This window comes from Macaca nemestrina, chromosome 13, assembly GCF_043159975.1.
Source record: "Macaca nemestrina isolate mMacNem1 chromosome 13, mMacNem.hap1, whole genome shotgun sequence".
In the NCBI taxonomy this organism is placed as follows: domain Eukaryota; kingdom Metazoa; phylum Chordata; class Mammalia; order Primates; family Cercopithecidae; genus Macaca; species Macaca nemestrina.
In genome coordinates, this window is record NC_092137.1 from 70164953 (window position 1) to 70178462 (window position 13510).

General features: G+C 41.0%; 1 protein-coding gene across 2 annotated transcripts; it reads left to right on the forward strand.

Moving 5' to 3' along the window:
- Positions 1 to 3146: 3146 nt before the first annotated feature.
- LOC105465209 (small nuclear ribonucleoprotein U4/U6.U5 subunit 27) lies at positions 3147 to 13284 on the forward strand. Of its 2 annotated transcripts, XR_977371.2 has the most exons (7): positions 3147 to 3261; positions 4307 to 4427; positions 5511 to 5623; positions 6454 to 6533; positions 11778 to 11842; positions 12867 to 13038; positions 13125 to 13284. XR_977371.2 is itself a non-coding variant. In XM_011713487.2 (6 exons), exons 1-6 carry the CDS (start codon positions 3228 to 3230, stop codon positions 12919 to 12921), a joined length of 468 nt encoding a protein of 155 aa, XP_011711789.1. In that variant the 5' UTR covers positions 3147 to 3227; the 3' UTR covers positions 12922 to 13284. The 2 variants fall into 2 exon arrangements, 1 of the variants encoding a protein (XP_011711789.1); XM_011713487.2 differs by having other exon boundaries at positions 12867 to 13284.
- Positions 13285 to 13510: the final 226 nt, after the last annotated feature.

Below are 13510 nucleotides of genomic sequence, written 5' to 3' on the forward strand. Positions count from 1 at the left end.
TTTCAAGAGTAGCAAAAGCTGAGTACTAAGCCCTTCTATGCCCAGGACCCTGTATGACTACACAGGTCACATGCCTGTAAAGTTGGCCCTGCCTGGAAGTCATTTCTTCTCTCTCTTCCCACTGCCTGGATCTAACCAGTCTCCAAGACCTGCCATGCTATTCCTCAAATGTCTCCTATGTTCTTTCTCATTCTCTTCCATCATTGCCTTAGTGCAACCCCTTATTCCCTCCACTTGTTCTTTCTGGCCCAGGTCTTTAGATCCAGATGAATCATCTAAAATGCAAATCTGGTCAGGTCACTCCCCAGCCTGAAATGCTCCAGTGGCCTCTCGTAACCATAAGGATAAAATCTCAGGTACTTAGTAAGGTCTGCCATGGTGAACTCAAAGTGATGATAATATCAAACCTCTTTTAGTGCTTGTGTATGTCCCAGTGTGACACATCTCTGTGCCTTTTCTATTGCTGCTACTCCCGCTCTTTACCTGGACAATGTATTCTATTGAGTCTCACAGCTCAACTAATTGTGTGCGTGTGAATGTGTGTGTACATAAACATTTTTATAACAGTGCCTGGAATATAATTAGCACAGTACGTATTAGCTATTATTATTATTCCAGGAAACCCTCTTGGACAAATTAGGCTGAAAAGCCTTCTTTCATGTCACCATAGCACACTGTGCATATTTTATCTTACCACATTATAGTGAAGATGTGTCTCCTCTGTCTGCCTCCACAGCTAGAGTGCAAGCTCCTTGAGGCAGGGACCATGTCTTACTCATCTTTTCATCCTAGTGCCAAAGTGGTATAGTGTCCTGTGCATCTTATGCATTCAAAAAATCTTTGTGTATTCAACTGATCCCCAGCATACCTTCCAATCATTTTTAGTCCTAGAGGGGTTTCTTAAAAAGCATTTTCATCAGATGAGACCCCACCCCTGAGGGGACAAGGAGAAAGAGAAGGAGTGTTTTCAGCCACCACCTGAGGCCACCATGTTCTTCCTCTCTTACATATCTAGTACATACCCCCTTAGGTTTCCCATAAACCCTGTCTTCCCTGTGGACAATTTCTTCAATCGTTAGTGGTGTATTTCTTCTTTCTCTCTCTCTCTCTCTCTTTTTATTTTATTTTATTTTATTTTATTTTTTTGAGATGGAGTCCCACTGTGTCACCCAGGCTGGAGTGCAGTGGCGTAATCTCAGCTCACTGCAACCTCAGCCTCCCAGGTTCCAGCAATTCTCCAGCCTCAGCCTCCCAAGTAGCTGGGATTACAGGCGTGTACCACCACGCCCAGCTATCATTAGTGGTGTGTTTCTCCAATGATGTCCCTAAATCTTCTTCCCTGGGGCCTGTGCCTCTCTTGAACCTCCCCATTCTACACCTAGTGCATGCTTTGCCAGGGTAATTCCAAAAGAGTCTGGGGGTCGGGGCTGGTGGTAGAAATCCTACATGTCATGGCTGGATCTTTCCTGGAAGTCTGGGTTGGAATAGGTATTAAAGAGGCCACTCTGAATGTATAAATCTAACTAAAAATGTATGTGATTGGTGGGCATTTTTTCCAACCTAATAAAGTCCCTTTCCATCTCCCAGCTCTTTGTATTTTAAAAGCCAGGTCACTAGATTTGATAATTCTGGAGAGAACTGACTGAAAAGAGTTGGTTTGATTAGAAATAGAGGTTCAACACTTTTACACTGTTGGTGGGAATGTAAATTAGTTCAACCATTGTGGAAGACAACGTGGTGAATCCTCAAAGACCGAAAACCAGAAATACCATTTGACCCAGCAATCCCATTACTGGGTACATACCCAGAGGAATATAAATCATTTTATTACAAAGATACATGCACGCATATGTTCATTACAGTACTATTCACAATAGCAAAGACATAGAAACCACACCACCCAAATGCCCGTCAATGATAGACTGGATTAAAAAAATGTGGTACATATACACCATAGAATACTATACAGCCATAAAAAGGAACGAGATAATGTCCTTTGCAGGGACATGGATGGAACTGGAAGCCATTATCTTTAGCAAACTAACACAGAAACAGAAAACCAAATACTGCCTGTTCTCACTTATAAGTAGGAGATGAACAATGAGAACATATGGGCACAGGGAGGGGAACAACACACACTGGGGCCTGTAGGGGGAGGAGCTGGGGGGAGGGAGAGCATTGGGAAGAATAGCTTAATAGATGCAGGGCTTAATGGGTTGATAGGTGTAGCAAACCACCATGGCACACGTTTACCTATGTAACAAAACTGCACATCCTGCAAATGTACCCTGGAACAAAATAAATAAAATAAAATAAAATAAAATAAAGAGGTTTGAGTCTTTCCTGGTAAGCTTATTTATGCTCTATCACAGATGGTTCAGCCTTGGGGCAAGATAGTCTTTCTCCTAATTTTTGTAGTTTTGAACATTCTAAAGTTTTTGTTGTTGTTGTTGTTTTCCCTGAGGACAGAGGCAACTTAGGGGAAGTACTCTGTGGGGTAGGATGGAATTTGGGGCCTTTAGTTTTCCTTCCAAGAGCCCGTAGGAGGTTTCGGGTGCCTTCTCAATGCTGGCATGAGAAAATATAAAGCAGATGGACGGGGGCCGGGCACAGTGGCTCACGCCTGTAATCCCAGCACTTTAGGAGGCCAAGGCGGGCGAATCACGAGGTCAGGAGATCGAGACCATCCTGGCTAACACGGTGAAACCCCGTCTCTACTAAAAATACAAAAAAATTAGCCGGGCGTGGTAGCGGGCGCCTATAGTCCCAGCTACTCAGGAGGCTGAGGCAGGAGAATGGCGTGAACCCGGGAGGCGGAGCTTGCAGTGAGCGGAGATCGCGCCACTGCACTCCAGCCTGGGCGACAGAGCGAGACTCTGTCTCAAAAAAAAAAAAAAAAAAAGGTGAACTTTGGTATATTCACTGCTTATAAATGTTATGTGGAAAAACATAAGCTGTTTGCTGTTTACAATTGGTTTGCTGTATTTTGTGCATGTGGACAAAAATGGGGGGAAAAATGAAAGATGTGTTAGGATAATGAGTATACGGCTGAATTTTCCAGGAATTTCTATAGTAATACCAAATCGCATGTTTTAATGCCCACCGTGAACAAAAGAAGACCGGAACCCTCGGGACTCATTTTGACGTTTTCTGGTCGGCGGTAAAAGCTCGGTTCCCGGCCCTCCCGGAAGTTGTTGCACAGTTGTTTCCGGGAAGCGGGACTCCAAATGGGTCGCAGTCGTAGCCGCTCCCCACGGAGGGGTGAGTCCTGTAGCATTTCGGAGGATGTGGGGCTCTGTCGGAGGCCGGTCCCTTTTGTTTTATTTTGTTTTGTTTTTGGTAGCCGGGTAGTAGAGAGGCGGGCTCTTTTCCCCAGGAGGAGAGCGAGGGGTGGATAAAGGAACGTAGACCTGGGCCCTTCCCTCTTCAGCCCACCTCCTCCGGTTTGAAGGCAGTGTCTCTGAATTAGTTTCATTAAGTCTTTGTCACCTTCATACAATAACCTTTATTACACTGTGGCCGGTGGGTTTAGAATTAGGCCTCAGTTCCTTTGCTGAATTTCTGGGCGACGGTGGGCAAGTCACTACTCAGCCTTTCTGAATCGAATTCCCAGAATTAGTCATTGAGGGTACTATTGCCAACTTTTAAAAACTGATGTGATAATTAATGTCACACCCTATAACATACAGTATGTGATTCTGCCTAGTTCTTAAATACTTAATAAATGTTAGATTCCTGCCCAAGTCATTACAGGGAAATGGATATTAAGAGTTTTGAGTCCTGGGAGCTCACTTCGTAATGTTTTCTGGCTCCCAGCCCCATAAATGAGGCAGCGCGATGTAAAGAAAGCTGGACTTCCATCAGGAGATCTAACTTAGACCCTCGGTTCTGCCCCGATTCGTTGGTTTTTTTCTTTTTAATCAATTTATTTACTTTTAATGAGACAGAGTCTTGCTCTGTCGATCTCAGCTCACTGCAACCTCCACCTCCCGGGGTCAAGCGATTCTTCTGCCTCAGCCTTCCTAGTAGCTGGGATTACCCGTCCGTGCCACCACGCCTGGCTAATTTTTGTATTTTTATTAGAGACGGGGTTTCGCCGCATTGGCCAGGCTGGTCTCGAACTCCTGACCTTGTGATCCGCCCGCCTGGGCCTCACAAAGTGCTGGGATTAAAGGCGTGAGCCACTGGCCTCTTTTTACCTTTTTAATGTGACTAGTAATGGTTTGCATTATTTTTCTACTGGACGGTGCAGCTCTAGATATTTGAGGTAATTTTCAGTTCTGCAATTTGTGTGCGATTCCATTAGAACGTAGGCGTTCCCGGTCCACATCCCGGGAGAGAGAACGCAGGCGCCGAGAAAGGTCCAGGTCTCGGGAGAGAGATCGGAGAAGGAGCCGTTCGCGATCCCCGCACCGAAGACGCTCCCGGTAAGGGTAGAAAATAAGCCAAGAGCTTTATTTACCGAAAGTCCCTAAGAAACTGGTCGCTGCTCTTAACTTTGTTTTGATCGCTTATAAGGGGATTTACAGTTTCCTGAAATGGAGGAAACTTAATCCAACCGTATTCTAAAGCTAACATTCAGCTTGGTGAAATGGGGCTAATAGTACTCTACATCGCAAAATTGTCTTGAGGAGTTAATAAGAAATAATGCATGCAAACCACAGAGCATGGTGCTTGGCAAGAAGAAGAAGTAAGTATTTTATATTTTTGTTTCTTTCTTTTTTTTTTTTTTTTTTTTTTTTTTTTTTTTTTTTTTTTTGAGATGGAGTCTCACTCTGTCACCCAGGCTGGAATGCAGCCGCGCAACGTCGGCTCACTGCAACCTCTGCCTCCCCTGGTTCAAGCGATTCTCCTGCCTCAGCCTCCTGAGTAGCGGGGACTACAAGGCATGTGCCACCACACCTATTTTTTTTTTTTTTTTTTGTATTTTTAGTAGAGACGGGGTTTCAACGTGTTAGCCAGAATGGTCTTGATCTCCTGACCTGGTGATCCACCCACCTCGGCCTCCCAGAGTGCTGGGATTACAGACCCAAGCCACTGCACCCGGCCTTTTGTTTCTTTTTTATTAACTTTTGGTGATAATGATTTATTCAAGTATGTAATCAAGAATGGATGATCTTGGAAGAACTTCAGAAATGGGCTCTGAGTCTTTTTTTGTTTTTGTTTTTGTTTTTTTGAGAGAGAGAGAGAGGGTCTCCTTGTGTTGCCCAGGCTGGTCTTGAATTCCTAGGCTCAAGCCATCCTCCTGCCTCGGCTTTCCAAAGTGCTGGATTTACATTTTTCTGCCTTCCAGAAAGCTTTCTAGCTCTAATTGTACTGAAGGCAACTGATGATTAAGCAGTAAACTACATTTAAAATTTTTTTTGTTAACAAGGCCTTGTCAGAACCTTTTTCCTCACTTTGCTATAGGGAATGACTGGTGGTTCTGCGGAGCTCGGCTCATGTATATCTGTGCTGATTGATACAAAGTTGATATGTCTGTTTCTAACATCTTTACTTGTAAATATTAGATCTCCAAGACGACATAGATCCACATCTCCTTCCCCTTCTCGACTGAAAGAAAGAAGAGATGAGGAAAAGAAAGAAACAAAAGAAACAAAGAGCAAAGAACGGCAGATTACTGGTAATGTTATTAGATAAATAACTGTAGTAAAAGTACAGTGATGATAAAATTATAAAAGTTTAATTTTGAACATTTAAATGTTAAGCCTTTTATAATGTTCATTGCATATGGTTTTGAGTTTTTTAGTTTTTTGTTTTTATTTTTTGAGATAGAGTTTCATTCTTGTCACTCAGACTGGAGTGCAATGGCACGATCTTGGCTCACTGCAACTGCCACCTCCCAGGTTCAAGGAATTCTCGTGCCTCAGCCTCCCAGAGTAGTTGGAATTACAGGCACCCGCCACTATGCCAGCTAATTTTTGTACTTTTAGTAGAAACGAGTTCTCACCATGTTGGCCAGGCTGGTCTCAAACTCCTGACCTCAGATGATCCTCCCGCCTCTGCCTCCCAAAGTGCTGGGATTATAGGCGTGAACCATCGTGCCCAGCGTGAGATTTTGTTTTAATTACACCCTAGCAAGTTGCTGGTTATCTGTGGTGCTCCTGATATAGAAGGGAAGTTACAAACATGAGAATATTCTATTTTGGAAGTATCTTCAGAACTAGATAGTGTCATGCCTGATATTAAAGGTAGTCCTTAATATGAAACCCAGATTTTTTTAAAAAGGTAATCCTGTCTAAAGGCTTCAAGGAGAGGACTTTTTCTTTGTACCATAAGTTACATTCTGTCCAAATGTAAGAGGAATTTTTTCATTAGACTCATCTTCAGCTAATTGTTTTGTGTATTCTCTGCTAGTGAGGTGGAATGACTATTAATCTGTTACCACCTCTCTTTTTGTTTATGTATATATATGAAATGATAGAGAGTTCACAAAATTATTCATTTTTGCAGAGGAAGACTTAGAGGGCAAAACAGAGGAAGAAATAGAAATGATGAAGTTAATGGGATTTGCCTCCTTTGACTCCACAAAAGTAAGTAAAACGTGCAACATTCTCATTTGAATTAATCTGTTATGACTGTCCTGTCTTTCCATGTTCTTTTCCATTTATACAAATGTGTTTGATTATAAGACAGTAACTATCTGTTTGAAGAACTTTGAGAATACAGAGGAGGAAATAGTGAACTGCCATTGGAATTCGGGGAGTGGTTGCCAGGGACGATGTTTGAGTTAGATCTTAAAGGGCAAGTAGAAGTGATCAGACAAAAAGAGGAAGATGATTATTTCAGGTAAAGGGAAGAGCTCATGAAAATGCCATGTAGCTGTAAAGGAGCACAGTGTATTGTGGGAATTTCAAATTCTGCCGGGGATAAAGCAGTGCTGATGGGCTAGTGACTTAGGCTAGAAATAGAGGTAGGAGGCAAATCACAGAGGGCTTTTGATGCCCTTAGTCATGCTAAGGAATTCAGAGTTGATTCTTTAGGTGTTGAGGAGAGGAAGTAGTGATTTTTAAATAAGGGAGTGGCATGGTTATATGTGTGTTTTAGAACAATAACTCTGGGGGCAGCATGGAGGACAGATGGGAGGTGGGTTAGACTGGAGGCAGGGAGAACTGCTGATTTGTGCAAGTGAAAGATGATGAAGGCCTGAATTGAGTTGAGAACGATTCAGGAGCTGGGGGAAGTGGGAGTGAGTAGTTAGTAATGCCTCTCAGGTGGGACCCTGAGTGATACAGTTAACCCGGAACAGAGTTTCTGGAAGGGGAACTGCTGGGAAATGGAAGAACAAAATCCAGCTGCCAGATAGAGATGACATTGGGCAGCTGCATACATGTCTCACAGCTTAGAAGTAGGGTGGATAGGGGAGTGAATGCTGTCTAGCCTTCATAATAGCAGAGAGATGAGGGAAGAGGAAAAAGAGGGAGGGATTAGGTAGAGGAGGGAGAGCATAGAGAGAGAGATGGGGGAAGAGAGAGAGAGGCATAGAGAGAAGAAAGAGGAGAGGAGATGGAGAGAGGGAGGGTGTGTGGAAAAAAAAGCAATATATTTTTCAAAATCTCTTTTCTAGAATTTTAAGTCTTTCCATTTAGTTTTGCAAATGGAAATAGAGATGTTTGAGAAAAAATTGTCAAAAATAATCCACTTTCCCAAGTCTTGTATTCCATTGAGTTGCTAATGGAGTGGGGTAATCGCAGTTGCTTTAAGAGTTTCTTTCTAACTAATGTGACTGTGTAGGGCTCACATGTTTTAAAATGACAGTGTGTAACTTAGGAGTACTGAGGCATGACTGTTTTGAGGTGAGAAATTAAGAGCAAGCTCTCATTCTTGCAATGGTTATGTGAACTCTGTTTTGGAATTTAATGAAGTTTATTTATCAGCTTTTTTTCCTTTGAATGCCCTAAATCCTTATTTGTTTTTCCAAAGAGTATTTTATAAATGAAAATTTGTTAATATATATGTTGGGTGAATAAAAATACATTAAAAGTAAAGCAACTATAGTTTTATTGTCTTTAGAAGAATGAGGAGGGAACTTTTTCCCCAAAGAAAATGAAATTATTTTCTTTGTTTTTGGTTTTCCTGTTGTTTGATGTCAGATTTGAAGTTCCTGAAAGTCAGATCTAAGGGTGATGCCACCCATCACTTAAATGTAATCAGTGTTGAGGATGTTTGCTTATCAGAGAAAAATTAGGTGAAAAGTCATAGATCTTATAAAAATTATGGAGTACCGTCACACTAATTGATGTCAGTTTTTTAAAATGACATCTACAAGGATGTTAATTTAGTTTATATGCAGTTGGCTTCATGGCTATCAGTTATAAAGTCAGCTCATTTGTCTTTTTAAGTAATGTGTATCTTGTGATGTTTCATCATTGATCTATTGTGGGACCTCTTCGTATGCCAGTGTAGTCACCCATTTTCCTTTCTATTTGATTGTATTTTCATTTTTTTATTTTTATTATTTTTTATTTTATTTTATTTTATTTTTTTGAGACAGAGTGTCGCTCTGTCATCCAGGCTGGAGTGCAGCGGCGCCATCTCAGCTCACTGCTACCTCCACCTCCCAGGTTCAACCAGTTTCCCCCCCTCGGCCTCCCAAGTTTCTGGGATTACAGGTGCCCGCCACCATGCCTGGCTAATTTTTGTATTTTTAGTAGAGATGGGATTTCGCCATGTTGGCCAGGCTGGTCTCGAACTCCTGGCCTCAAGGGATCCACCTGCCTTGGCTTCCCAAAGTGCTAGGATTACAGGCATGAGCCACTGCACCCAGCCTCATTTTTTAGTTTTTTAGACAGGTTCTTGTTTTGTCACCCATATTGGAGTACAGTGGTATGGTCATGGCTCACTGCAGCCTGACCTCCTGGGCTGAAGCAATTTCCCCACCTTAGCCTCTGGAGTAGCTGAGAGTATAGGCACATGCCGCCACGCCAGGATAATTTTTTTATTTTTTGCAGAGATAGAGTCTTGCTGTGCTGCCTAGGTTGGTCTTGAACTTATGACCTCAAGAAATCCTCCTGCCTCAGTCCATTTTTTTTTATTATTATTTTTGAAGAGACGGAGCCTTCCTGTGTTGCCTAGGCTGTACTCAAACTCCTTGGCTCAAGAAATCCTCTTGCCTCAGCCTTCTAAGTAGCTGGGACTGTAGCCTCACAGCAATGTGCTTGGCTTTTCCCTTTCATTTTATTAGATTGGTGCAAAAGTAATTACAGTTTTTGCCATTGAAAATAATGGCTAAAACTGCAATTACTTCAATAACATTCTTCTAGGAAGTTTCAACGTTTGGTTTTGTTTATTAATGGATAATTTTCTATGCCAGCATGTAAATAAATGAGGATAGAACTAATAATATGCAACTCTGCAACTAGTTGCCAGAAATCAGTTAACCTTTAGGAATCGAACTTTGTAAAAAGGTTATCATCATTTACTTTTTTGTGCCCAAGACCAGTTTCTCAGTCATGCTTACTTCCTATTATTGGGAGTTCAAAATCATACACCTCAAGTAATTTGTTGAGGACTCACCCTCCACCCCCCAAAGAATACATGAAAATAGATATAGAAAAGTAAGACCAAATACATTTATTTTAGCCCCACTTCAAATATATATTAATCTGTGTATGCCTTTTGGCCAGTGGGTCAGAATCAGTTTTTGCCCTGACACCAATATCTAATTAAGTACACTACACAGATAGGCTACTCTTGCATAGGTAGTAATGGGAGAGGGAGGAGGTGGGGGTCACTTGTGTGTGTCATGACATTAACTAATGATACTCATCTAAGTCATTTTCTGAATACCTGGGAGTGCAGTTACCTAGGATGTAAGAATGCAAAGGTGACTCTCAGACATATCCCTCCATCAAGAAGCTTGCAGTCTCATAGGGAAAATACCTTTACGATGTACATCATGGTTTTATAGGGTAGAAAATGGAAGGTACTGGGCTGGGTGTGGTAGCTCATGCCTGTAATCCCAGCACTTTGGGAGGTGGCGGGGTGGGATCACGAGGTCAAGAGATCAAGACCACCCTGGCCAACATGGTGAAACCCCATCTCTACTTAAAATACAAAAATTAGCTGGGGGTGGTGGCGCATGCCTTTAGTCCCAGCTACTTGGTAGGCTGAGCAGGAGAATCGCTTGAACCCGGGAGGTGGAGTTTGCAGTGAACTGAGATCATGCCACTGCACTCCAGCCTGGTGACAGAGCAAGTCTCCATCTCAAAAAAAAAAAAGAAAAGAAAATAGAGGGTACTGTGAGGAAAGCACAGTTAACATTTTTCTGCAGTTAGAGAAGATGGCACTTCCTAGCAACTGGAATGCTTGAATTGGGCCTTGAACAATGGATAATAACCAGATAGTTCAAGTTAGAGGCGGGGAAGGCAATTCAGGCATGAGGAACAACATGGGGGAAAGTGGGTATGTTGAGTTGACTTGGCTGGATTAGAAGACCTGAACAAGAATTTGTGAAAGAGAGAATGGGTGCTACATTCAGAAAGGTCAAGACGGAGTGACACATAACCTAGCATTTGTGTCTGTTATTCTGTTCTGATTCTTGATTTAAAGATCAAAATTGGGCTGGGCACAATGGCTCATGCCTGGGATTCCAGTACTTTGGAAGGCCAATGCAGGAGAATTGCTTGAGACCAAGAGTTCAAGACCAGCCTGGGCAACATAGTGAGATCCCATCTCTACAGGAAAAAAAAAAATCAAAATTAGCCCAGATTGGTGGCATGTGCCTGTAGTCCCAGCTACTCGGGAGCTGAGGCAGGAAGATCACTTGAGCCCAGGAGTTTGAGGCTGCAGTGAGCTATGATCACACCACTGCACTCCAACCTGGCGACAGCAAGACCCTGTGTCTAAAAAATAATAATTTTTAAAATGAACAAAAAATGCAAGGGCAACCATTCCAGCCATGATATGAGAATATTATTAGCTAAGGTTGTAAGTTAAATTTTGTGTAAATGTGAGTTTTTCTGGAGATTATACCTTTTATCTGGTTTCAAAGTATTCTTTGACCAGAAAAGATTAGATTCTGCTACCCTACTTTCTCAGCATGCCTTGCACATAGTACATACACTGTGAATGTTTGTTGGTTTGGATATTAGTTGCTTATGTGCAATTGTAAAAGTGTGAGCAGAGAGTTGTACCGCTTGGGAGTTCATAGGATCTGGAAATTCTCTCTCCCTCATTGGACTCTTCTCCTCCTCCTCCTTCCTCCTTCCTTCCTTTATTCTCCTTCCTTCTCCTCCTCCTTCCTCTTCTTCCACTGCTGCTCCTTCTGTTTCTGCTTCTGCTCCTGCTTCTTGTGCTGCTGCTGCTCTTGGCTTCTGCTGCTGCTGCTGCTGCTGCTGCTGCTCTTGGCTTCTGCTGCTGCTGCTGCTGCTGCTGCTCTTGCTTCTGCTTCTGCTGCTGCTGTTTCTGCTTCTTCCACTGCTGCTGCCGCTTCTTCTGCTGCTTCTCCTTCTCTTCCTCCTCCCCCTCCTCCCCCCTTCTCCCCCACTTCCCTCTTCCTCCTCCTTCTTCTTTTTTTTTTCTTTTTTCTTTTTTTTTTTTTTTTTTTGAGACTGGATCATGCTCAATTGCCCAGGCTGGAGTGCATTGGATTGGTGTGATCATGGCTCCTTGCAGTCCCAAACTCCTGGATTCAAGCAATCCTCCCACCTTAGCCTGCCCCCAAGTAGCTGGGAGTACAGGTACATGCCACTGCCACCACACCTGCTTTCATATATCCTGATTTAATGTATCCTCCCTGGTGTTTTGTTTGTTATTTGTTTATTGTTTTTCTTCAGGGTAAGAAAGTGGATGGCTCTGTAAATGCCTATGCCATAAATGTCTCTCAGAAGAGGAAGTACAGGTATGCATGGCCCCCATTATTATGTTTGAACTAATCAGTTTTGTACTTAGAACTTTATTATGGGATAATCACGTTTGTAGGAAATGTAGCAGTTTTCCATACAGTTCCTTGTTTGAATGAAATATTATCTTCATTGCTTATATTCTGGCATGTTAAAATTGTTTTCCCATTTACATGTGAGCTAATAGCTATTAGAGAGAGAGGGTAGTTGGCTTAAATATTTTAGGACTATAGATAGTAATTTCCTCAGAAAAGCATAATTTCAAGTCTATGGGCTTTGATTTCAGTATAATTTAGGTATAAAATAGATCCCTCCTGAACTAGATTGATTATGTAATGATTTCAACTGTAAATATATTCTTCTGTTACATATAGGCATATTTTATTTGTACCACAGTTTTGGAACAAACCAATCCATACATGAATTCTTAATGAAAAAGTCAAGATATTTTCAAACATTGCCTTTCTCTCTAACTTTATCACTGATAAAAGATTAATAGTCCAGTTAATTTAGATTATGAATCATGTGATTGAAAATGCTATAAGCTAAGGTACTAGAATCATTTTGGACAATCTTTTGTAAAATTACCTTCAAATAAGGTCTTATGGGGAGAATCATTACAGTGTGCAATTGAATTGGCTTAATGGGTGCCTGTTTTGGAACTCCTCTCTATTTCTAAATTACCTGTTTCTTATTACCTAAAATAAATAAGGATTTTCAATTGATTTTAAGTCCGTAGAATCTTCTCAAATAATTTCAAAATTAAACTTCCATACTGCTATTTGGAGTTAAAAGAAATCTGAAAGTCTTTTGAAAGTAAAATAATCTCTAAATATACATTAAATTATTTTGAAAGTAAAATAATCTCTAAATATACATTAAATTACCTTGAATAGTTTCTACCCTAGACTTTGCTATTATAAAGATGGTTTATAGGTTTAATCTCTGAAGCGTGTTTTTTTTTTTTATAAGAAGAGTATAGGATTAAAAAAATAAACAATGAATTTTCTCTTCTCATCACAGGCAGTACATGAATCGAAAAGGTGGATTCAACAGACCTTTGGATTTCATTGCATGAGAATTGAAATGTTGAAGGATAATTTTTTTTCCCCTCATCTTGGTCAGAGAGTGGATTTTGTATTTTGTATTTAACTTGCATTCAAAAAACAGGATCTCAGTTCTCCCTTCTTGTAAAGTAAGAAAATCTTATTTATGATGTATGCAGTTAATTTACCTTGCCTCAACAGAAGAAAGGTTAAATATTACATTTTTTTCTTTTAGGAAATATCATTTGTGGCAGGCGTCAACCCCATTTTATTTGTCCTTATTCCTGTGGAAGCAGTATATGTTTTCTTCTTGAATGCTCATTAGGACTTCTTAAAAAACATGAAAGTAATTTGGAAGTAAGTTTATCCAATAAAGCAGTATTTCTACCCTTTTAGATTTGATAAATATTTTTTATTACTAACGAATCTCCCTAGACATTTTCTTTTTTTTTCATGCATAGATTTAAGTATATTGATTGTTAGTAGTTTAAAAATGGGAAGAATGAAAAAGCATAACTAGATTTTTCTGTCTTCTATGGTCCCCCCCAAAAAAATGCCATTTATGGTTCTCTCCCCAAGTATAAAAAGCGTTACATGCAAAAAAAAAGACCTGAGAGAAAC

Bases quoted from the DNA above. Each gene is read 5' to 3' on its own strand.
- LOC105465209 (XM_011713487.2), top strand. From the start codon at position 3,228: ATGGGTCGCAGTCGTAGCCGCTCCCCACGGAGGG. The intron at 3,262-4,306 runs GTGAGTCCTGTA...CGATTCCATTAG, and splicing joins TAGCCGCTCCCCACGGAGGG to AACGTAGGCGTTCCCGGTCC. The intron at 4,428-5,510 runs GTAAGGGTAGAA...TGTAAATATTAG, and splicing joins CCGCACCGAAGACGCTCCCG to ATCTCCAAGACGACATAGAT.